The 25,808-nt window shown below is 41.1% G+C and overlaps 1 protein-coding gene across 1 annotated transcript; it reads right to left on the bottom strand.

Moving 5' to 3' along the window:
- Positions 1–1,773: 1,773 nt before the first annotated feature.
- On the bottom strand, positions 1,774–25,566 carry ppp1r14bb (protein phosphatase 1, regulatory (inhibitor) subunit 14Bb). Its single transcript, XM_038730854.1, has 4 exons — positions 24,846–25,566; positions 5,181–5,264; positions 5,053–5,085; positions 1,774–4,927 (listed from the first exon to the last, which is right to left on the bottom strand). Exons 1-4 carry the CDS (start codon positions 25,044–25,046, stop codon positions 4,859–4,861), a joined length of 387 nt encoding a protein of 128 aa, XP_038586782.1. The 5' UTR covers positions 25,047–25,566; the 3' UTR covers positions 1,774–4,858.
- Positions 25,567–25,808: the final 242 nt, after the last annotated feature.

The raw sequence follows: 25,808 nt of genomic DNA, 5'->3' as shown, positions 1-25,808 counted from the left end.
AACCCGCCTAGAGACAAAACTATAGGTCGTATCGGCGAAATGACCTGACCGTCAGCGGCAGAAGGCATTTGCGAACGATGTGATCTATTTTTTGTGTGGATAAATTTGAAAAAAGGGAGTTGAAAAACTTTGGCGAGTTGAAAAACTGGTACATTCCACTCTGGTCAAGAAATGTTGAGGAGAATTTACTATTGAAGCCTATGGAGGAAATCCATATCTATAAGTCCGAGGGATTTACTAAACACATGTGAGGAACCACAACAAAAATACCTACATTTCTAGTATAATTTCATGCCTGAAGAGTTAAAATTGTGGTCAGACCAGCGATTTAAAAATGATTTTTTATGATGAGTTCTCCAGCTGGCTGCCCTCAAGCGATGACATCACGTGCTCTAGCTCTGAACATTCCGTCTCATCCGCCTCCATTATAAACTCAGAAAAAGCCTGAATTCTTTACCAGACTAAAATCGCGATAGTGTAAAAAGTATAAAAGATATCAAAAAGTTGAATACAAGTTTAATAGCTTAAAGATTTCTCAACATTTTAAAGTTGAAATGACAAAAATAGCTGAAAGTATGCAGAAGTAGTAGGCTTTGAAAGCTGAAGCAGCTGAAACACGATTCTCCATTGACTCACATTATAAAAAAATTGCTTAAAAAGCTTAATAGCTTAAAAAGTATAAAAGTTACAAAAATAGTTGAATATTATAATAGTGTGAATGCCTTCAGCATTCGGCATTCACACTATTTTATTTAATATAAAATATAATATAACACAATGCAATGATGGTGGGCTAGACAACTCAGGTGAGATTACACACACAAGAATAACTACAACGAATACAGGCTATAAGAAAAAGAAATACAAAAGTGAGAAAGCAATATACCTTTAATGCAAACGAGTTAAAAAAATATTTTCGTTTATCTATTTCTATTCTATATAATGGCTCATCTTACCTTGTAATGTATACTACTTTGATTCAAGGCCTCTGTGATAATATGTAGGATAGTACTGCAGTTGTATAAAGTAGTACAGTGTGGTGTGGCAATATGAAAAGCATTTGTTGTATTTTTCTTTCTTACATTTTTAATTATTTTTAAATTGTGAACCTTATACAACCCTTTGGCAGTATTGAACTTAATTACAAGCATGCCAATAAAGCAATCTTGAATTCTAATTTCAGACACTTTGGGTCTAGGCCTCTGTGTTGTGATAGATACATTATTAACCAAAAGTCTGACTGGGTTTACATTAATCACCCTGCGATTAGAACAGAATATGACTGAGCCACCCTTCCTTTACAGTAGGGTAAAAATTAAGCCGTTATACTGCAATTAACCACAAGATGGCACTAAAGTAATGTTACATGTCTAGGCAGCCATGCAAATGATAATGGTGGAATTCATATAATTTGGACAATAGGCCTTTTTTCGTGGCAGACATTTTGTAATGTCATTGCAGGAAAACCACAGGAAGAACTAATAACATTTATTATGTCAGCATATCATTTCCTCTCATGGCTTACACACACACTTACTGGAACAGAGCCTATTATTAAATACACCTGTGCTTTACCTGCTAAAACAAGTTTAAATGTCTTCCATGAAAAATAGTCTATAAAGAAAATGTTAAAAGTGAATAAACTGCAAAATATCAAATTTTAAAAGGGGTGCTTTGTTGAACTAAACACAAGCGTTGTATAATCATGTATAAATCTCTCTAGGTATTCTGAAGCAAAGAACTGACACACCCAATAATAAGACAAACAAGATGTCCATTTTACATGTTTTTATTAAAGTTGCATAAAAGTGTAACAAAATTGGGCAAAAACAAGACCTGTTGTTGATATTGCTACATTTGTTTGTTTGTTTGATCTAATAATTGTCCTAAAAACACCTCCAGTCCTGTAGTCCGCATGTTTTAGCGCTTGTATTTAGCCTCAATGATAATAATCACTATATATATATTTTTTTGCAATTTTTCCCCAACAATAAAAAAAGACTTCTCAATAACAGTCTAAGAAGGTATAATCCAAACCTGGATTTAGAAATGAAAATCCACTCAAATTCAGCTACTGATTGAGCTTGCCTGGTACAATCCCACCATTCATGTCTCGCAAAAATGCAGACCGAGCTTGATTTGGAAACCTCACCAGGAAGGCAAAAGCAATCGCACCAAAATGTATCTGAATGGACTTATGTTCAACTACATGTTAATCCAAGGCCCGGCATCAAGAAGTGTCATGATCACAATAAAAACAGACCAGTATTCAAATGGTAAATGTAAAGAACATTGTTTTATCTAAACAAAATCACTGTATCAAGGCCTAAGTATTAAACACTCACTTCTAAAAAAACAACAGAATCTCATTTTGTTTTTCAAAAATAAAAGAAGAAAAGGAGCGACTGAAGAGCAGAGATTCTCCTGTGCCGCAGTTCTGCTCAGTAACACACCTTTTTAGCAGTTTGCGTTACCTTTTTAAAAATGAATGTCTCCCGTTTATTTGGTTTGTGTAACATAAATAATACCTAAGGCAACATCTGTTTTCTTTAAAAAAGGAAAGGAAACTCAAGAAAGGATAGATGGATGGTGGACAGAAGGATGAAAGTGGGTGGGAGGAGGGGGAGAGAGGGGATGCCAGGGAGAAATGACAGAGCAGCAAAATGAAAATGGGCCGGTGTGTGTGTGTGTGTGTGTGTGTGTGTGTGTGTTGAGAGAGAAAGCAACAGACAGTGGAGGTCTGCTGTCACCGCAGGTGTTCACAATTGGCCATCACGGCAAACGTTACTGTGTCTCCAATTGGCCGATGGGCTTAGGTCTTTCATCTGATTGGCTCAGGTTTAGAAACAGATGGCTTATTCTTGGAGGTGATTGGCAGCTGCAGTGGGGGAAACACGCAGATCTTGTGACAGCTACAGACCGGCCTTTCTCTCTCCCTTTCTCTCCCAGTGCTTGGTGTGTATGTGTGTGTGTATGTGTGTGCACATCTGTGTGAGAGGCAGCTGTGTTTCCGTTCCCTCCGCCCCAAGGGTGGCCTGTGTGTGTATGAGAGAAAGGATAGAAAAAAAAAAAGGAGAGTGAATGCATTTAGACAGCGTCAGTTTAAAATAGTGGCCTCCCTCCCTCCATCCCTCCCATTCAGACATCCCATTGGTGGGTCTACTGACAGGCAGAGGACAGTACAAAGTTTCTACACCAATGTGGAGCAAGGACATTTTCAGAGTTTCCATGTACATGTGACAGCTCCGAACTGATGGCTGCCAAACACAAACAATGTGGTGGACTAAATCATTCCTAAGATAAAAGGAAGAGACTGTGAGAAACAGACAGAGAGAGAGGGGGGATGATAAAAAAAACAAGGCAGCTTTGTTCTGGGTCCCCCCAGTCGGACTGTCAGTGTGTGTGGGACAAAATGCATCCAGAAAAAAAAATTTAACTCTAAAACCCCAAAACAGGAACCAGTCCTATACTAAAAATCTAATTTGTCGTACAGAACAGCAGAATATACAGGCCAGAAAAACACTCCTATTATGAAAGTTGCTGTACATTATGTAGCAACATACACACGTAGCATTTAGCAACACACAGACGTACATAAGTATGTGCAGGCTGGACAGCAGTGGCTTCTAAAGAGCCTCTTTTATGACTGCACCACGCATTTAAAGATAGAAAAACATCTCTCTTTTTTTTCATGAATTTGAATTCTATTCAAGCACACCCGACGTAGGAGAGCATCCGTCTACTCTGGCCTCAGGGGAGGAATTTTATTCTAAAATTAGTTGGACCGTTTGACCACCCCAACCAACCAGTGACTTTTTTAAGCTTCAACCACTATTTCCAGGGATGAAATTTTCCTCTTTGTCGTACTAAAGATAGACCATATGTATTCTTTGTGGTCAGAGGTTCAGATTTTCTTCCCAAAATGACATAGCGCAGATTTTTCAACAGATACACACGCACAAAAAAAGTCAGTCTTTAAATGCACCACTGTAGCAAATGCCTCTGATTAAGGGGGGTGGGGATGCATCTGAAAAGATTGTACGGACCCCCAAATAAGTTTTAAATTAAAAAAAAACTAAAGTCAAGTGAATATCTCCATGCCCTCAAACTGAGAAACAAACTAGAAAATATCAAAAGAATCATGGTTGGTAGCTGGATCAAGTTTAAACAAAACAAGGAATCTCATTGGTAGAGACAAAAGCACTGATTAGGCCCTGCTTCAAGCTGATTGGCTGCTTCTTCCTCCTTCATCGTTCACCCTTCCACTCTCTCCTTGGCTGTTGCAGACGCTTTCTCTTGGTCCTCTTCCCACTCTCGGCCGCTCCGATCTCTTTAATTACGGGGCTCAACTCATCTCAGCTCCTCTTCTCCTCGGACAGATGGAGGGTGGTATGAGGGAAAGTGGGAGCAAGAAGAGGTGGGTGAGGTAGAGGAGTAAAGCCAAACAAAGGGTGAAGGAGAAGCAGGGGTGAAAATGAAAAGGAAGGAGAGTGCCTGGATTGAGAGTGATGAATCTGGTTATTATGCGTTCTTTCCTTTCCTTTTGCTTCTTTGCTGATAGTTTTTAAGAAGGAAGTTTTAAAAAAAAACTAAACAAGGGAAGGGCAAACAAAATGAAAAATAAAAAGTGACTTATGGGACTGGATCCAGGCAACGAGAAAAGAGAAGAGAAAGAGATAAAAAGAAAGGAGTTTAGGACAGAGGGCCTAACGATGAGTGGAAACAAGGTTCAGTTTTTCATGAAGATCCTCAATGGAAGAAAACAGACATCAAAATAAAAGGATAGAAAGTGTGGTAGGAAGACGAGAAGTGAGGGCTGAGGTGGAGGGGGGGATGTAAGGGAGGACGAGGGACGCCATCATTTCTTCTGAGGCGTGGAGAGCTTCTGCATCCCTCGGATCTTGTCAAGCAGCTCTGAGACAAAGTCCTACGGGGAAACAGGAGGGACAAAACACAGGATTCAGAAACAAAGAAAACCTTACAGAAAACCTTAACGTGTCAGGGCGTAGAAAGATGGGAGAAAGGAATGGAGGAAAGAAGGAAAAGACTTACCTCAGTAGGTTTATAACAGTCAACCAGCAAGTCCTGTAAAGCAATAACAGACAGTCTGAATATATACTGTGTCTCCTGCATCTGTGCGTCCTTACATGCTTCGACACAAGTGTATATTAGGATCCTACCTTGACCCTGGCTGCCCGCTCAACGTCACTGGGCATATCCAGCAGCTCATCCACATCTATCTCCAGCTCTGGGATGGCCTCCTCCTAGAAGACATGTAACAAGAGAAGAAGGGAGGATATTAAGAGACACAATTACACAAAAAAAGTAAAAATGTTGGTTAGCAAACACTGTTAATGAGAGTCTGAAGGTGACAGCTCACTGTCACACACACATTAGTAAATCTCTCTTCATGGACACATGGACAGAAATCCTAATTGTCCTTTCTATTCTTAGTCCACGCGTTAATGTTAGGTGGTTGTCTGCAAATAGACCAGCACAGGCATTCTCTCTGCATGACGTGGTACAGTGACTGATGAATGTCCATGTCTGAACGCTAGAGGGCGGTGCCCGCCCATTACCCCACATGTGCAGAGAAAAGAGAGGAGAGACAAAGGAACAGAACAGTAGGTGGATATTTTCAAATCATATTTTCCAAGGATGGAAAACAGAAAAACAAATTGCCTTTTTAAATTCAAACTTTATTTGCCCATTATGCAAAAGGATTGTGAAAATGCTTGTTCTATATAAAGTCCCCTTCAGCTCTTCACTTTTCAAAACCCACCTGTATTCACAAAACGAAACGCTGCTTTGGTTGAGAGTTTAAGATTCTGAAGAACATACTGGAACAAAAGTAGTGGTGGGATGACAGTGTTTCAACACTGCAATCAAGCACATCAGGGCAGCAAGTAACAATTATGGTCATTACTGATTAATCTGCTGATTCTCGATTAATAGATGAATGATTTGGTTTAAAAATTTTTGAGGTAAGTTTAGAATCACACCGTGACGCTCCAGGAGTCTGAGGTGATAGCTTCAAATTTGTTTTCAGACCAAATGTCCAAAAAACCCAAAAGATATTCAGTTTACTATCATAAAAGACAAAGAAAGAAAACAGAAAATACTCACATTTAAAAGATCGACTGTTGAACTTTTTTACTATTGCTTTTTACTTTTTATGTTCAATCGATAATCAAAATAGTTGTTCTGTCGATCGACTAATTGAAAACACTACTGTTGCGGTTACAACGTGTTATTTTTACACTTTGGTTTTTGTGCTTATTAAACAAACGGGATACACCGTGTTACTGAGCTTTAGAAGTGCTGGGAGGGGGATTTTGTTATCTTCGAACAGAGCCAGGCTAGCTGTTTCCCCGCTTTCCCTGTCTTTATGCTAAGCTAAGCTATCGTGCTGTTGGATGAGGCTTCATATTCAGCATACACGTATGAGTGGTGCTGATCTTCTCATCTGACTGCACAGACAGACAGATAATAAGTTTACCCACTCAAAATTAGCTTGTAATTCATATTTAAACAGAAATGGCTGCAATAAATGAAAAATGCACACTTATGCACTTTTAATTTCAGTAAAGCAATTATTGTCTGCTACTGATAAGCTGACCTAAGAGCACACTTGCCTCTAGCTGGGCTTATCAAATAAATAAAAGTGAAAACTGAGTTCGTTGTAAGTTCGTTTTTGTCTCTTTCCTTTTTCCTTCCCCCGTGAGCCAATCAATTCTTTATTTCCCTTTTTTTTGATCTATAAAATGCGGTTTAATAGCCTCCCACTCTTTCTCAGTTTCTCCGTCTGTCTCACTCAAACACACAAGCTCAGTGTGTGCCACCAAAGCAGTTCACCACTGGCAACAACACAGACACTTGCGTAAAAACACTCATTTCCCTCTCTTTTGCAGCTCAATTGCTACCCTATATTCATGTCATTCTCTAGGAATCTCTGTCTCACTCTCGTCCTCCCCCTCGGTTAGAGTTGCCCACACCAGCTGTCTCTGCACCTGCCCAACTGCCCCCTACCCCATCTCACACACACACACACACACACACACAAATGCACTGACAGACAGGCACAGCATGCTGTGTGTGCACATTTATGTGTCACGTTTACTGAACGGTAGATTTTATTTTCAAGTGAAGTCCTCAACATCAAACACATCCTTTCTGTTACACACATGGATTAAAGAATTATAAAATGGGCATTAATAAGTCTGAGCTGGATGACGTGTGTGTGTGTAGAGGGTGGGGTATAAGGATTTAATTTTGAGCAGGACAGCCTGTGTGTGTGAGATAGAGACTGGAAGTGACAAACAGACTTACTGTCAGCAAAAGCACACACACACATACACACACACACAGCAGAAAAGCAGACAAAAAAGCGCAAAATACTGACACAGACGCACACAAATAAGCTTGAATACTTACAGAATTTCAAAATTAAAGCTCTGAAAGACAGGTATACGCACACATGCGTACACTGAGGACATTTGCCGCAACGGTTATTCACACACGCACTGTGAAGCCTGACACAAAGACTGATCTACACAACATGTGGGCTCCATTAGCAACTACATGCATTAAAGGAAGCTAAGAAAGAAAATGTGAGGAAGACGAGAAGACAAAGAAAACAAATACTGAAACTCAGTTCTTTATCTCTGCTCAGTCGTGTGGGTAAATTAAGAAAGGGTTTTCTTGAACTTCCAAATCCCAATTCTGAAGAGAAATCTTAAGATAAAAGATTTCCACAATCTACTTTGTACCTATTCATTTTTCTTTTTTTTTTTTTACATTGCATAGCATTTTAATTCTGCTTTTCATCTCTGGGGTAACTGCAATGCGTTAATTGCACTGCATTGTTAATTCTACCTGAAAAGTGTAAGCGACACACACTGGCTTCCGTTTCATACAGCTTACTTGATAATGATTTAAGAGACAAATTGTTAAATCTGCGAGGGGGGGGCTGAAGAGAACGCCCTGAGAAAGGAAGGTAAGAGGTTAAGGAGCATGTTGAGAAGAGGGAGCAGCTGAGTCGAGCAGACCGAGAGGGGAGGGAGGGAGGGAGAGAGGAGGGAGGGATGTTGAAAAAGGCCGGAAGACAGGCTTCAGAGAGGAGACACAAAGAAAGCAGGGAATCACGAGGGAGGATTTCCAAAACAATCCTCCAGACTGACTAACTGAACTAGTCTGGAGGGGTTTTTACTGTTGGCTGCAGATGTGGTCTGGACTGAAAGGTGGCTACAAGATATTGGCACATACTTCAGGATTGTAAACGAAGCAGCGCAGTGCAAAGTGTAAAGAAAGGCGAATTGGATTCATCCTGAACCAGGAATCTATTCAGCACATCCAAAAACAACATCTGCAGTTTGGGTATTTGACACATTAAAGAACCCAGTGTGCAATTTACAGTGATACATGTGTAAGTAATAGATACAGCTGGGGAGGGAAACCCAACATGAAGTGGAAAGTGTTGCTCCAACGTTAGCCTCCAGAACACACTCAATGCTCCATGCCATATATATCTGAAACTGTACTGGTTGAATAAAACACCACTATGTCAAAAGATATTCGCTGCTGTTGTTGTTTTGATGGCTGATCTTCACTTTGGTTGCAGAGATGTTTAGCTAGAGGGGAGATTTGGGGCCTGTATCATGAAGTGAGATTAGTGGGTTAGCCAGCTGTCTTTGAGCTTAACTCTGGTTTTCTAGTATCACAAAGCTGGCTCGCCTTCTTTAACTGAGGCCGACCACCATCGTAACCTACGCTGCGTGACTAACCTGCTCATGATTGCTGACCAGTCACCTCCCTGGAAATACTCAGTCATTGTTCCTATCGAATGTCAGCTTGGACAAAAGTAGTGGTGACTGTGGTTACAATAGATACACCAGTGGACTTACTTTACCTGATAATGATGAAGTTTCAGATCGCGTGTCCACACTAGGTTTATTAATTATGCTAAGTCTCTTTGATTGCCAACAGGCTTTGTGACAGTGCAGATGCTTTTACTCTATTCACGCAGCTCAGAATAATATTTGACTATTTGAGTATTAAACCTTTAATGACTCAATGAGATAATAACTGCACATAAAAATATACACACCTTGTCACCTTTTACTTGAAAAACTAAATCCAGTAATCCAATAAAGGCGGTTAATGAGCTCAATCAATTACAAATGCAACATTTTGTGACAGAAAAGATGCAAAAAGTTAATCCAATTAATTAAAATACACTCATTTAATGTTGTGTATATGTCACCCTGCTATTAACAGTGATAGAGTTTTCCCTGCAGACATCAATGTTTCACCTCAAATAAGAAAGCTGCTATTTTGTCACCTGTAGGTTACAGTGCAAACATTTTAATTACACATCTTAAAATGTACTCAGTCTGAACCACCAGCATCAGCAGCCGATACTGTAAACTGGCACAAAGACCTATTTTAATGTAGTCTTTACATTTAATTATACTATTTCTGACACGCTTGCAAATATGATTCACACACCAACACAATGAGGCTGTGACAGGGAGAGAGCAACAGACGAGACACGCTGTCTGTCTGGAGGCTGCCTGCAGAATGAGATGTGACAGTATGAGAGTGTGTGTGTGTGTGTGTGTGTGTGTGTGTGTGTGTGTGGGACAAAGTACTATTCCTCTCACAGTAGGGCTGTGTAGCGGCTTGGACAGATCAAATGCCAGATACAGCTCCCTCACCAGAAAAATACAAGCTGCACAAGTAGGTCAGTGCTTCCGTATCGCAACACGCCTATCGCCTATATTGCCTGAATATCTCAAAAAAAAAAAAAAGGGAAGTGATGAGAGAGAGCAATGAAACAAAAAAATCAGGGTTCCTCCAGGGAGGCTTGGTCAGAGACTAGACTCATCATGTGTCTTTATTTTACACTGACTACACTTCACAGCACTCTAACTTACCTCAAACCTGATTAAAACTTACAACTGTGATTAACTGTGGCTATTAACAGCTGAGACACACACAAAGCAGTTACAGGCTACACACACACTGAAAGATGAACTACGCAGATATAAAAAGTAAAAAAACGGGATGTGAGCGTAAAATCCTATCAGACAGATGCTGATAGGATGTAAGTATCACCGCATAAAGACATATGGCTAATGGAAATGACAACACGTTGAGTGTAATAAGGTGGATATAAGCAAACTCCTTATCAGCGAGGGAAGCTTGATGTGTAAGTAGGCCACAGAGGCCACCTACAAGGATTACACAGCATGTTGTCCACTACATAGCTGATTCCTGTGAGAGGGACTATGTAAACTGTTTGTGTGAATATGTGTGGTAGCTATACAGACAGAGAGAGAGACCACACGGGCGAAAGTCATTCAAATGTAAATAAAAAATTATACAGATATACAGGGGTTCACTAAAAAGCTGGATGATGGGTAATAAATGGCCACTTTTGCTTTCCTAGGGCCTCAATAACAGACTAGGATAAAAATAGTCAGACTTCAGGATGGCCGCTTGCCCGTTTGCTGCAAAGACAAAAACAATGTTTTGGCTGGGTACTGTGCAGGGGGAAAGAGGAGGGGGGGACAGAGGGAAGTGATGGTTGGAGCAAGCAGGAAGGAGGAAGAAGAAGTAGTAGGAAAAGTAGGCCGCGTGGCACTAAGCACTGTCGCCATTCACTCCAGTTTCCGTATGTGTGTGCTTCTTTTGATTGAATAACCCGGGCTACTTTATACATCATTTACTCGCTCTGTTCTGCTCTCTGTTACGCAAACTTAGAGGGGAGGTTGTGATCTACGTGTTACATGAAAACTTTGACATGTTTACGCCAACTATCTACACAAGGACTCCCTGTGTTGAGGTCAGTCCGAGCAATAAAGTGTTTGTATGTGTATTATAGAGTGGGTAAGTGAGTGTGTGTTTATGCTCCATTGAAACTATTACCCTAGGCTGGTTGACTTGGCACAGAGACACAGGTACCTAATATGTGACAAAGACAAGTTACAGACACACACATGCTCAGCAACTCTGCAGGCAATTGTGAGCATAGGCGGAAATCACGGGGGGGACAAGGGGGACATGTCCCCCCCTTAAAAACCACCAAATAATATAATGATATATACTTAAAACTATTGTGTAAATAGTAAAACAATACAAATGCAAACAGGACAATTAAAGTGCTTTTTAACTTTAGAAACATTTTGAGTCCCCCCTTTTCTTGCCTCAGTGGTTTGGTCCATTGCCTGCTTACCCGCTTACAGGAGTCCGGTGGCAGAAAACCAGTTCAAATCCATCAGTAGTTGAGGAGCTCCAGTAATGTTAAGCAGGCTGGCAGGGCTCTTTTATGCACTTTAAACATTGGATAAACTGATTCTTTTGTCTTTAATACAGATGATGGTGAGTCATTAATAAATTAATCATGACAAAAAGTTATGATAGGTAGGCTAACCAATTATTTTTCCATGAGCCCACTCTGTTATTATAACATTACCTAGCTAATTTGGTAGCTTGTTTAACATCTTATGAGCTGATTGATCAGCTGGGGACTGAAATAGGCTGTTTATTTTCGCTTACTCGGCTCCGACTAGTGACCGGGGCCAAGTAGTGTCAAATATCCAATTTTCTGCCAGTCACATTGAACGTTACAAACAGGCTGCGCTGCGCCGTGTTTCGTGTCTGCACAGACAGTAACCTCATGTCACAGCCACACACACAGGCTAAAACACGTCCTAGGTGTGTGGAAGTTATTCACGAAAGTGAAGACAACACAACGTTCACTACATCTGCAGAGAAACACACAGAAAGAGACGCGGTGGATATTGTAAAGCAGGGACCAGGTAAAGCAACAGTGAACACAGCTGTTGGTGACGATGTCACTCAGACCACGGTGGTCTCTATCGTTAATTAACAACAAGCCTCCTCCACACGCGGATCATCTGCTGCTGTGAAAAACCAAACGTGAGTTCTTTTAAATAAAACTGCTGACAAATAAAGTCAGAGCAGACCGAGAGAGACAGACTGGTGTAGGTGTGTGCTTGTGTCTCTGAGGGGAAAAACAAGGTGAGCAGATTACCGTAGTTTGTGATTAAACATAAAAATAAATTGGAGAATTAGGTAGAATTAAAATGGTGTGCAATTTATTTTCAGCTCCTTCCAGTGAAAATGTGTGTTATTTTATAATCAGTGTTTCATTATGACCATACAATTGAATGGACACCAGTGAGAATAGCTAACATTTATACTGGTGCTGATGGGGATCCTAATAAAAATAGATTTTTCCAATAAATAGTTACAAAAATGTTTGTGGATGCTGTCAGTTATAGATCTTAGAAATAAATAAAATCGGAATCGGCCAAAATTAGAATTGGCAGGTCAGACCTTTTAAAAAATCAGTAACTGGAATCAGCCAGGAAAACTGTAATCTGTGCATCTCTTACTACAGTGATAATCCTGTGTGTACACCCATGAATGTGAGCACTGTTTGACCTGTGTTTCTGTTCTCCCAGCTCTGAGAACATAGTGTCCACACAACTATTGTCAACAGTCCCACATCACTAACAGCAGCAGAAAGGTGCTGTTGTGACAATTAGTTTCAATTAGTTGGTTGAGAGCTAAGAGAACAAAGTCTGGAAACAAAGCACCTGGTTGGATTTTCTGTCAATTTGCACTCAAAAAGGATGTTGAACATCTTAAATGGTCAGCTTCAGTATTCATATTGTGAAAGGGGATTATTGGTGCATCCCAGGCAGAGAGAGCATCAAACCACCCACTGAGGTGTGCTGCAGGACAGGGTGAGGCACGCAAGAGAAGAGGGCAAAACAGAAGCTAAAGTGGCTAAAGGCCAATGAAAAAACTCAGTTGAAAGAACAGAACATTGTGATGAAACACTTGGATGTTGACCAGGTCTGACAACATCAAGGTAAAAAAAAAGGAGATGGACAAATGAGAAAAGGGATTAGCACAACAGCTGACAATTACTCTGGTAATGCTTTCCAAAGCAATCGCACTCTAATGTGGTAAGTATGGTCTTGTTTCAAAATCATATATTCCTGCATTGCTCAAGTTCAGAAAACTGGCGTAAGGATGAAACATGCTTCTGCAAAGATTCACATAATTATATTTGACTAAAGGAGGCAGAGAATGGGTTTTAAAAAGGTAACTACAGCTCACACAGATGAGCCGATAAGCACACCTTCCAAAGTCACAAGTCGTGTGCATGTGCAGGCCTGTTCATTAAATAAACCCTGATTGGTTGAGCCAGAAAGGATTTGCAATAATACTGGAGTTGGGCCAACACCAAACATGGGACTAACAACAACTCAAAGGCATTTTGTGATTCACTTGTAATTGTTCCTTCCCTCATAATTTGTTTCCTGGAGAACTATGAATCTGTGAATTCCTGCATTATGGAGGCTATGCTGGCGGGTAATGCTTGTGTTAATGTTAATGCTCATGGACACGCCAGCATTGAAACACTTTACTTCATAAGATGACCGAGTACACCACAAAAGTTACCAGAACCCTTTTGTCAAAACAACAAAAAATATTTTATCTTTAAAGCTGAAAAGCTGCTTGCAAGCCACCTTCGAGGTTGTAATTTATAACACCCTTGTGACTGATCTGGTAATTTGGTCTACTGTCAGCTGATTAAAACACACACACACACACACACACACACACACACACACACTCTAGTGGAAAAATACTGGGCTTGAACCTGCTTCCTGTCATGCTCTCCACCCTGTCTCTTCATCTTTATGTCTCCTTTGATGTCCTTCCTCTCTGGTTGGCATTACCACTCTGCGCTGCTCTCATATAAATCATCCTTGATGGGTCTGTAATGCTGAGGGCATGATACCACTTACGAGAGAACGAGAGAGAGAATGTAAGAGAGGGGGAGTTACAGAGGGGTCAACAAGGGCATAGGGATTAGGGATGCACTGTGTCAGTCATCGCCTGCTGCTTTTTTTCCATCTTCTTTCTGCCTCCGTCTGTCTCACATGATCGCTTATCAGGAATCTGCAGCTTCAGTAACAGACATTGTCAGCTTCCCCCTCAGACACCTCATTTTCTTCCACACATAACCAGCTCAGAAACGAAGGCTTTTTTTCTAAGGTCTCTACTCTGTTCTTTTCTTATGAGGTGAAGGAGTTAAAACACCAGAGCACCCAGCTACTTCCTGTCTAGGCACGTGACCCCGGGAGATAGCGGGGGAGGGGAGCTCGGACGATATCTGTGGGAAGCGGCTGGCTGAGTGTATGTTTGAGAGAATGTGTGTTTTGTTAGACACACTCACACAGAGTTGATAGAGTGACATTGGCGATACTAGTGTGTGTGTCTGCAATTAATCTAAGTGGTGATTGGCTGCTGTTGCCCCCCCCCCCACACACACACACACACAACCATAAACCACAACAAGCCATAATCAATACAATGCAATGTACTTATTCCAGTCTGGAGTGCGTATGTAACATCTTGTGTGTGTTTTATTGTGCACCTTTTGTTTGTGTGTATGTGTGTGGTTGATATTCATCTCTATTGCACGTATAATCAGTTGGATGTACTTCCTCCCAGGAACAATGTGATGTCCTGTTTTGAATCATATGAAAAACAGAAAGAGCCACAGGCAAAAAACAGTTCTGAGGCATCCCGGACAGAGAATGGAAAATATAATTGTTCTGTTTATCAGCCATATTTTCTTTAGCCCCTCACACCTTGCAAAGGAGTTTGCAGTCAGGTCTAAGATTATCTGGATTCCCCCTGATGAAGGAAAATGTTACAAACAGTAATCAACTTGTTATTGCATCTCTACAGGCTGTACAGACACACGTAGCTCCTAAATGTGTTTCTTCTATTAAAAACCCCCTCTTGAAACAACACTTTTAGCTCATGCTACCAGAGACCACAGTCCTGTCAGCCTTTCTGCTATCTCACTACATATAAAATACAAATGGCTCTGTCACGTCAAGTGAAAGGAACCAGAGCCTCTGGAGTCTGGTGGTAGAGATGTGGGCATGCTATTGTGTCCAAGAGCTGTGTGGGTTGCTTCAGACTTAATGCAGGAGAAAGCCAAACCAAACAGGCTCCAGGCACACACAACGTATCTTCACATGCTGCCAGGAAACGTTCATCACTATAATTAGGATGCAACCACTGTAGTTTTGGCAGTTCTTACACAGTCATTTAGTGACAATAGAAATATATATATATATATATATATATATATATAAACCTAAAGCTACCAGTAGACATGGATTGGCCCAGTTGCACTCAGAGCACACAAACACACACATTGCTAAAAGTCTATTTAGAGAGTTGGAACGTCCCCCCCCTCCCCTCCCCCTAGAAAAAAAGCTGCCCATAGTCATAGCTGCCTGCGGTACGGTTGAATGATTCACACATCAGCTTGTTTGGCCTGACTGAACGGTTCTGTGGTTTCTGTGTGTTGACTGGACACGTCCGTGCTGCTGCCCCTCTTTCGGGGGGGAAAACACTCGGCTGGTCCCTCGGGGTCACAACCAGTAGTGGGGAAGACTTGTACTGGTAACCGCGTGGTGCTGCCAGGGCTGGAGCTCTGCTGCTGTATCACACTTTCTATTACACGAGGGCTGCAGTTTGTTACTGCTGATGCCCAGTTACATTTAGTGTTTTCACCCAACTGTAAAGTAAAATTTAAAGCTAATCATTGTCTATGTGCTGCTGTTTAATACAGAATAACAGAAGTAAGGAGGCTTTTTTCCCCTCCATTGAACCTTCTAAATTAGTGCAGTGCAGAAACAGCACAGTGGTTAGCACCAAAGATGGATCAAAACTGGAGAAATACCTAGGACCATTTCAGCAAGTCTTGTAATGTTATAATTAAATTAAACCAAACTCAATATGTTTTAGCCAGCTAGGCAAATACAGAAAACATAACATACTGAGTATGTCAGACAACCAAAACTAGTAGTTGGGGAGCAACAGAGGTGTGCAAACAACCTTTGGCTGTTAACGTTTAACATTTGCTTTTAAATTTGCATAAAAATACACACACACAAACACCATCTATCTCTTCAGCCCACTCTAATTACAAAATGCCTCCAATGCATCCATCTGAAATATGTGAACCACACAGCATCTCAAGTGCCCACTTTTGCCCTCCACCTCCACTCTCCATCTCCTCTCGAGTCTGTCATTTCTGCAGCAGAGAACAGAGGACAGATCTGAGGAGGAGGGGAAATCACACGCAGACTGATATCGACGTGTGTGCATGTGCGCACGCTCCTTGGGATCATTGGAAAAAGTAGCCTGAAGTGTTCTAACAAATTGATTTCTTCTTTTTCTTCCATCAATTGCTAATTACCATGAGAGGAAAAAGCAAACATTAAAAACAAAACTCAGGAATGAATACATACAGAAAAAGGCACCACACACACACATCTCCACTACAAGCCATAAGAGTCATTCCCACTACAATTGTACTGAAAGAAGAGATTACGTGCAGATTAAAATAAGAATGCATACAAACAAGGATTATAGCAGATTATCATTATGTCACTCTTGGCGAGTACTACTAACACAACCAAAGGACCCCACATTCATTTGATCCTTTGCCAGGCCATTCATTTAATGACTTGGACCTTTTATTCTGCCGATTTTAGGCAGAAGTGTAGTTTGGCAATCCTTCAAGGTCATTCAGGTTTCATTTAGAAATATTTTTACATTTTCATCATAATTTTCACCCACTTTGCCACAGCAGCGTCCAGGTTTATTTATGGAACCTTTTAATTTATTCCGCCATATTTAGATGTAATCCGTTTTGGATTTTAAAAGGGATTAGAGAACATTATAAATCTTTAATGCAGATCAATCATCAACACAACCTCTGACTTCTTGAACGCTGGCAACACATTGGGTAATCTAATGAGTTAATGCTTTGGTTCAACTACATTTTCAGTCAAATCACTTACAGGATAAAACCCAAAACACACAGTGTGGGAGATTCCAGCAGACCATCACACAGAAACAAAACAGACAGACTTGGTCCAAAACAGTAAACCTAACAAGAAGGTCAACTTTTTCTAATTGTCGCCCTCATTTTTCCTTCTGTTCATTCATCCATTTATATTCTTTCAATTTGCTTAATTTGTTATTAGAAACAATTCTATAGGCTTTGTGTTGGTAACTACATGTATTACTTTTGTCCTGGCTGAGCAAGAGCATTATCTGACCTTTAAAACATGTTAAAAATGAAATATGAAAAGAGTAAAATTGAAAAATGAAAGCATGTGAGCTATTTTACTTGTTTTTCTTGACTTGAATCTTTATTGAGCTCAGATGATGATGACAATCTGCTTGTCAGCGTTAATGTGTGACATTAAAAAGCCGCGGAAAGTTAAATTTCTGTTCAAGATGTATAACAGAGGTTGCACACAGTGGTTCTGTCTGTCCCATTAGGATCATTCGTGTATATGTTTCACTAACTGTTTCTTTTAGCTGCCTCACAGCTTATTTCCTCTCCTCTGAGGTTTGTCCAGGATCACCAAGTTTTGATGGCCTTTACAGAAACTGTAAGCAGATTAAAGTGATAATCCACCCAAAATCTTTCTGAACAGAAAACACACATGCACTGTAGGCCTGAACAGTGGCGGGAAAGGGTGCTTCAATGTACATCTGGGTAACTTTTCTCTGCCTGTAATACTTGTCATCCGCTGGAATCCATTCTAACAGCTGTGAACTCAAGATGACCACTGCTTACCCTTATTTTTCTCTTAATTTTTGGTAGCATCAGATTTTATAATATAACATTATATTATTATACTAGAACATTTGTGTTAATTTGTTCATTCAATATCCTTAATCCCAACACTATGAGAGAGAGAAAGAATGAGGGAGAGACGGACTCCGTTCCTGATGAATCAGTAATTTGTAATCATTTCTGTCACTAAGAGTCTTTGCCCAAATATGGTCAGTTGTTCCTTCCTGCTCAAACTTGGGTCTCAAAGTAGAGATTAACATATAAAAGGAAGAAGGAAACAGTTATGTGTCTATTTATGATTCACTACTGAAGTAGATGAACAACATGAATATCAAACTACATAATTACAATAGTTTGTGTATCCTCGCCTATTTGTCCATCTGCCTGCCAGCTTTCATCCATCCGTTTATTCCCAAAGCCATTTTGACCACAGCTGACTGTTGTAATACCATGAAAGTTTAAATTAGGTTTCACACAGTGATGACATCATGGAGGATTCATCAAGCCAACATGGCACCGGTGCTCTCACCTGGCAAACTCTCTATCAGTGGCTTGAGAATGACAACAGGTCAGGAAGTCACTGTCAATGCTAACACGGCGCCACAGCTCTGAACAGTCTTAGTCGCCACAGTTAAATATTGGGAGAATGGCTTTGTCCGTTTCATTGTTTTAATATGGATTCAACATGGAGAGCGATAAACACAAAATCACCAAAACCTCACTTCATTTCTCATTTTAAAGCACCGCAACAACACCCTGGAGTCAAATATAACAACACTGGCCTGTGTACCAAACTACATCACTATTATATCCACATTTTAAAGTCTCAAGTGTGCTAGAGCTCTCACAAAACAGCTATCAAAAGCATATGTACGGGCTTAAAATGCAGTCATTTAAAAAAAAATAAAAGGGCAGCAAATAGCACTATGGTGAGCGCAAGTGCTTGTCTGAAACAAACTGTATGATGCATTGTAGAGCATTCAAAATAATTAGCAAGGAGGTAAAGGGGTATTTTAACGCATCACAGTCATCATGTTTATGGGAACGGAAGATATTAACAGCTTGAGTATTTACTGGATGCCAATTAAATGTGCGCACACAATATACACAACTATTCAGCAGGAAGAAAGGCTGGATAACAGGCTATCAACTTTACAGACATTAAACAAGTTTTGTAATCAAACTCCCAATGTGCTCCACTTGACTTGTGATCATTAAAAAGGTCCAATGACTTTTTAATCATTTACACTTGGCAGGCAGCCTAACCTGTGTGACGGGGTGATGCAACGGAAAGGCCATCAGGCTTAGCTAGCACTGCAACATAACACACAGGGTTTAACATGGTGGAAAGGTGTCAGACAGTGAGTAATAAGTACAGTATGTACAGGGTATGCTGTCATTTGTCAGCCAGCGTAGCCTGCACATACATTTGAAGCAAGCATTGCTCAAAAATCAAATCAAATCATGCATGTGCGACCAAAACAGGGACCCGCACTTAAAAAACATTGCTCCATAGCGCCGCTAGTGGTCAAAAACTCCACAGGGTACCTTTAAGTCATATACCTACAGATATTCACAATGCATACCTGGCTTCCAAGTCATGCATGCTTACATATTAGAATACATTATTAGAAATAGATTAATAACATGATCTGATACATTCTTAAAATGTAAGCAAACTAAAAGGATCAATAAAACACTGAAACAAATGACCCACAAGGGTAGATTCTGATATCCTGGCTTTCTTCAGCTGAAAGGATAAAATTACCAACAGACCTGTCCCCCCGCAAACGTGGTGTAGTACATTCTTTTATCTCTTATCCATATCCTCAAACCTGAATCCCACTTTTAACACACACAGTCCCTTTTACAAGTAACTGACAGCCAAAATGGTGTCCCTTCATAATAAAGAAACCCTATACTGTATATTACACAAAGACAGTCGCAAGTTTAGTTATGCAAGCCAAAATTGGTAAAACCAAGACAGACATGTGAGTGTGTGTTTGTGTGAATCAACAGGCGTGTGCATTTATTGTACGTTGTGCTTTTGGGGGAAAGTGGTATGTTAATAGTGTCCATTTTTTCTTTGTACCGAATGTGTTTATCTCTCCTTTTTTCCGCCTCACACACTTCCTGTAACAACATACATTAACATTCCCCTGACTGACTCACATCCCTCATTCTCCCTCTCTCTCTCTTTCTCTCTCTCACTCTCTCTACATCCCTCTCTTTCTTCATCTCTTGCTTGGCATCTTTTACTTCCTTCCGATCTTACTCGCACACTGACCAAAACACACACTTAGCTTAACTTGGTTGATTTTACTCACTGAGTCTCTTAAAAAAGCTCACATAGTCAGTCAGTGGGTCAGGCTACGGTACATACTGACTCACCGCCAATCAAACAAGAAAAAGAACTGTGTGTTAAACATGTGGAACCACATGTGACCTATTATCACCCTGTGTGTGTGTCCATGTACGTGTGCGAATGTGTCTCTGTGTGTGCTGATGTGTGTGTGTGTGTGTGTGTGGGGGGGGGTGTTTACAAAGACACACTGGAGTCTTTCACTCCCGCAGTGTAACAACCACTCTTTGTAGTCACCCTCTTACACTCACTGAGTGAAACAGGGTAATACTGATTGGTATTCAGACCTTGAAGTTTAAGGTTTAAGCAAATATTGCCTCCTCCTTTTGTGCATGTGTTGCTTTACAGTGTGAAGCCATTAAAGGAGGCTTAATCCATGACTGGTAGCTATGAATTACAGCTGTTCCAACAGTTAGGCTTCCCCTTACACACACTTATTTGCACAGACATACAACACCAGGACGCATGTTGTGCTTTAACTGACCTGGCTGTAACCATCACTTCTTTATTTGTCTGTTGCTTGAGACCACAGCAAACCAAAACAGACTCGGGGTGAAATTGAGGCAACAAAGCTAAGGAATAATCCATTTACTAACCTCCTCCTCCTGTTCATTAATATGCATTTGTATGAGAAAAAAGTATTTTTGTTCATTTATTCAAAAGTCACTGGACTGTTTTCAGTGCCTGATCAACTGATACAGCAGATAAACAAGGGAACTTTAGTCACTGCCCTTATATGATTTGCTATACACACGTATAGCGAGTAATAGCAGCGGACACATGTTACAAACACACTTTCTCCTTCTCTGACATCCCTGCCTACTCCTACTACTTTTTCCTCATGCCATCCCCTCTAGTTTGTTTCCCTTCTCTTCCCCCGTTTATTGCATTCCTGCTCACGAATCCTGCCTCTGTTCTCACTCGTATCCCCATCTGTGTTTATGCGTGTGTGTGTTTATGTGTGTATGTGTATCTGTGTGTGTGTGTGTGTGTGGCCACGTAGGACCCTGGAGTTTGGGGATCGGTCCGCCCACTTGCTCCACTGTTAACTGTGTAGCTACTGGTCAGCTTTGGTGAGCAGAAAACAGCAAATGGAGAGAAAATAAGTCTCTACCGACGAATAAACATTTAACAGCACAGTTGCCATGGAAATGATACCATGGCTGGATGGAAATTTGATCAGTGGAGATGTGGACTCGATGATTGTAACCCCCACTTTCCTTTTCCCCACAAGTCAGTTCAAACTCACTAAGCACCTTATATACAAAGCCAGCAATAGAGAGGAAGCTTAATAACTACAGAGAAAGTGTACACAATTTATCCTCGGAGGAACACTCCCTGATTTTGTTTTGTGCCCAATAACCCCTTTAAATCCGAACATTTCCTACCAGTTTAGTGTTTATGTTTCTTTTTTAAACTAAAACAGTTTACAGTTGGGTTTAGGATATAAACTGTGAAATGGCGGGAATTGTGGGATTTAGAGGCTTATTGCAATGCAAGCCCAACTGTTTTATTTTCAGATGTACCCCCACAGCCCTCTCACATGAACTCAAGTAACCCCTTCACATGACACTATAATTACACTATCAGTGTTTAGGTTACTTTGGTTAAGCTTGTATTCGTACTTCAAGTTGCAGAAGCTAGATATTTCAACCTTTTATCCAATACTTTTTATCCAGTCGTATTGCACTGCGTATATCTTGTTTGTGTGTATATATGTCTTTAAGAAATAGCAAAGTAAAAGAATTGATTGTGTCCATCTTTTGCTAAATGGACGCAACGTTTTATTTCCCCAATGCACGGTTAACCAACATAAACATTTAACAAGCTCTGTTGCCATGGAATATTACTAAGGCTCGGCTCCTCGCTATAACCCACGGCATCTCTGACTGATGGGCTGACTAAGTGGCTGGATGAAAATCTGACAAGCTAGCTGCCAGAAATGACTAGTTGACTGCTTGTAGCATGTTTAAAGGGATTATATGAATGGGGGGAAAAAGCTCATTATGAATTCCCTCTTGAACAAACTCCATGCGGTTTTATTAATAGTAGAAATATGCATCCAAGAAAGGAGAGAAATAACAGGAGATAATGAAGAGTGGAAAATTTAGATATGGATTATGACATGAGTCAGAACAAAAAGACAGACAACAAGAAAGGAAGGGAAACGTGAAGGATTTACCAAGGTGAAAGGGGGAAAAAAACCAAAAAACAAGTGAAATCCCAGACCACGTGCTCCATATCGTTTTGTCAGTGAACAGGGTTCTCCCAATACCCTCTCTGCTCCCTGACCGGCTCAAGCTGCCTCTCCAGTTTCACTGTTCAGCAGCACGTGCTCCACATTTCTCAGTCTAAATGAGCCCAATGTGTCTCCATCAGTGAACCGGCTGTAAATGAATCTCTTTGTTGTCTAACAGTCTAGGCAGAGACCGGATCAGGACAACGTAAAGGGGGGAAACCTCTCTGGATGAAAGATAAAATAACTGGGCATCTCTGCTAGCGATGCATGAGAAAAGGGTGTCCAAAAATGTGAAATTAATCAATTATATCCCATTTACATGAGTATAATTTGATATACCTGTGACATGGCAATAATAAATCACGACGATCCAAGCCTCAGTGTCATTGCCACACCTCTTTGTGAGGCTTTTTGGACTCTTGGTGACCCTGTTTGCTCAGTTGAAAAGCAGACTAACAGTCGCAGTGTATTAAAGCCTTCATGACTGGAAGACTGAAGTGATTACTCAATGAACAAATCAATCTAAACTGAGAAAGAGGAATATTTATCCTTGAAAGTGTACGCTGTCTGCCTTCAATCACTGGGGTCCTGGGGCACAAAATGAATTAAATATAAGATCCTTCTTATCCCAAACAGATTCTGAAAAGATTTGTATTTTCAAAAACACTTTGATTGTCATCTGGTGAAAAGTCGTGCTAGATTTTCTCCTGAACTGTTTTACTCATACTTCTGTTGCTCTGCAAGATTTTTAATGCATGGCATATTAATCCATCATTGGCAGACAATTAAAGCGCATTGATTTTAAAATCCTCTCCAGGCCATTTAATCAGCTCTGCTGGCATGTGTCTCTGTAGTATCCCTGCTACTTTATTATTATCCTCATCTCGCGGGATATCCCTGTAAGTGCTATTAAAATCTCAGGGAAAGGAGGATACAAACACAAATGCTAAATAGAGAGCAATCTGGTTTTCACACCAGATGATAAGAGAAGTATGCAATTTCAACCTTCCTTGAGCGCATTTAAACTCTTGTTTAACTGTGGCTTGAGATAATATCTGATTACAATTAGTTACAGTTGGTCACTGGTAGACTGGATTTAGGACTCCCAGGTGTAAATCTGGAGACAGCCAGACCTCCTAAAGAGTCTCTGTTGTTGTAATAAGACAACTACTCCATCATTATTACAACACTGAGCCCATCCCTTTGTGAGTCTGCGCGCGCCAGCAGAGGCTTAAAATAAGTAGAAAGCTGTGAGAAAAGGAATGGGAAGTTGCAGGAAAGTGCTCGGGAAGTCAGCGCAAGGAGTGAAAACCCATGCTTTTTTGTTTTACTCTCTAACAACAAAACAATCTAACTGTTTATCTTTTACAGACCAACCTAACCTGGTGTAAATGTGTGTGATTTTGCTTCCAGCAACCTGCCTTTTCCCTCTTTTAGCCTACTAGGAATTCTCCAAACCTGTTAAGTCGTTGTACTCCTCACGCTAGGAATAGAATGTGGGTCAATGCCAGCTCAGTAGCGCTGACATGAGCTTACCAACTACTGACGCCAGCAGCTACACCACAGCTGCCGCCACAGGTTACATTATAACTGCATGGCTCTCCATGTGTCATGACCAAGGGTTTGATGTGTGATCGTGCAGAAGGAATCTAAAGTTAGCTTTCACTAATGCTTATGCGCAGTCATTATTACAGCCAGGGGGGTTCATTTTAAAGGCAACCCTGACAAAATGCATTACTGGACCCCCCACACAGACCCGTCAGTATCACCTCATTTGTCTTGATGAAAACTTCTCCCTCACCACAACCTACTTTAACTTTACTTAAAAAGAGACAAGAAATGACGGAGTGGGCTTGCAACAAGGGTCCCAAGAGTCCCAACCACACGCCCCATCCCTGTCTTTCCTCTTGACTTCTATGTTGAATTGTTACTATTTAAAACTGATGCTCCAAACTTATTTTTCCACTCAAAATCAGCTCTCAAACTGAAACTAAACAATGCATGACAAAAATATGACAAATGTAGTAATTTCCAGTCAGCCATTATAGTAAAGTAATTCACAGGTGTGCTTTAAAACAGCTTCAGCCAATCAGAACACAGAGCGGAGGCTGCTTATTTCAAGGCCATAAAGGTGCATCAGCTACATTTAGCCTACCAGTGGGTGGGGTGGGATCTGAAGTTTAACCACGAGGCGTCTATCTGGTTTAAATGCCGGACATGATTTCTTTGTTTCTTGTTGTGTTCACACTTCAATTCCCCGTTTTCATTACCTCATCTACTTGCATATGGCCCGGATACATATGTGCTGTAGAACAAGCGAGGCTAGGCCAAAAGCAGCGACAAAGGGCCTCTTAACGTTTCTTTATCAACAGTTTTTTTTAGGGCTTGACAGACAGACAAGCACGAGAGCTGACAAACTGCCTTACGGGGCTGTAGCCTACCGTAGAGCCCTATTACTTAGCAGAGCCGCCTGATCGATAAGTTCGATCGGTTTCGAGGCCGGTTATTGTTAGGGTCTTTACCTCACAGTCGTAGAGGTCCGTTAGCTGGTCGATAATCCACTCCTCCAGGTTCAGTCTCTTCCTCAGCTCCTTACGGTCGTATTTGACGGTCACGCGTCCCTGCTTCCGAACGGGTGTCTCCGGTTCCTCCGTGGTGCCGGCCGGCGTCTGGAAATATACCCGGGGTTGAGGGCTCGTCTCCGGGCTTGTTACAGCAGCCATGGTCGCTCGAGTTGGGGAGCAGAAGAAGAAATAAAAATCGCCCCCGGAGGTGTGGAAGTGTGAAAGGGGCGACGGAGAGGAGGTGAAGCGGTATGTGGACGTGCGGCTGTTCGCTTTTCCGCACTGAGAAACCCCGACTGATAAACGTGTGACTTGAAATCCCCCGAAGAAAAAACAACGCTGGACCTGATGCTTTTGTTGTCCAAAATCGCTCAAAGGGACATTGGCAGTGGCCGGTCGCTTCCACAAAACAAAAGGTGCCGACGGGTATGGTGAAACGTAAAGTGTAAACCGGCTTAATTTGCTATTTACAGCATGCAAACTCTGCTTATATAAAAAGAGACGGCAGCAGTAACGGAGCCGGCCTCAACTCTTCATTCACTACAAAGAGAAATCACACGTCTCTCTCTCTCTTTCCCTCAGTCCCCACGAGAGGTGCGTGCGCGCTCTCAGGCTGGACCCGAGCGCATCCGACGTAGCGCGACTGGGGGAAAAAAAAGAAAGAAGATCAAATGGTTTTTTTTCCAACTTTGATGACCAGTTCAGTCCCCCTTGTTTTATCTGCTTCTTCTCCTACACCTCCCCACCCCCCATTTCCTGTAACGTTCACATGTGACCCCCCTGGAACCCACTGTTCTTCTCATTTTAACACAACCCTCTTGGCAGGAGGAAAAGCTCTTCTGCTAGCATCATCAAACATGAACCTGAAATAAAGGCATTTTGTCTGTGTGTTCTCACCCCACTTTAAAATACTGTCATTGA

Source organism: Micropterus salmoides, unplaced genomic scaffold, assembly GCF_014851395.1.
Source record: "Micropterus salmoides isolate LMB-PRFRI ecotype aquatic unplaced genomic scaffold, ASM1485139v1 Ms_hic_scaffold_2, whole genome shotgun sequence".
Classification (NCBI taxonomy): Eukaryota; Metazoa; Chordata; class Actinopteri; order Centrarchiformes; family Centrarchidae; genus Micropterus; species Micropterus salmoides.
This window is presented reverse-complemented; position numbering and strand designations above follow the sequence as displayed.

Bases quoted from the DNA above. Each gene is read 5' to 3' on its own strand.
- ppp1r14bb (XM_038730854.1), bottom strand. From the start codon at position 25,046: ATGGCTGCTGTAACAAGCCCGGAGACGAGCCCTCAACCCCGGGTATAT. The intron at 5,265-24,845 runs GTAAAGACCCTA...CATGTCTTCTAG, and splicing joins CGGACCTCTACGACTGTGAG to GAGGAGGCCATCCCAGAGCT. The intron at 4,928-5,052 runs GTAAGTCTTTTC...GTTTCCCCGTAG, and splicing joins ACTGTTATAAACCTACTGAG to GACTTTGTCTCAGAGCTGCT.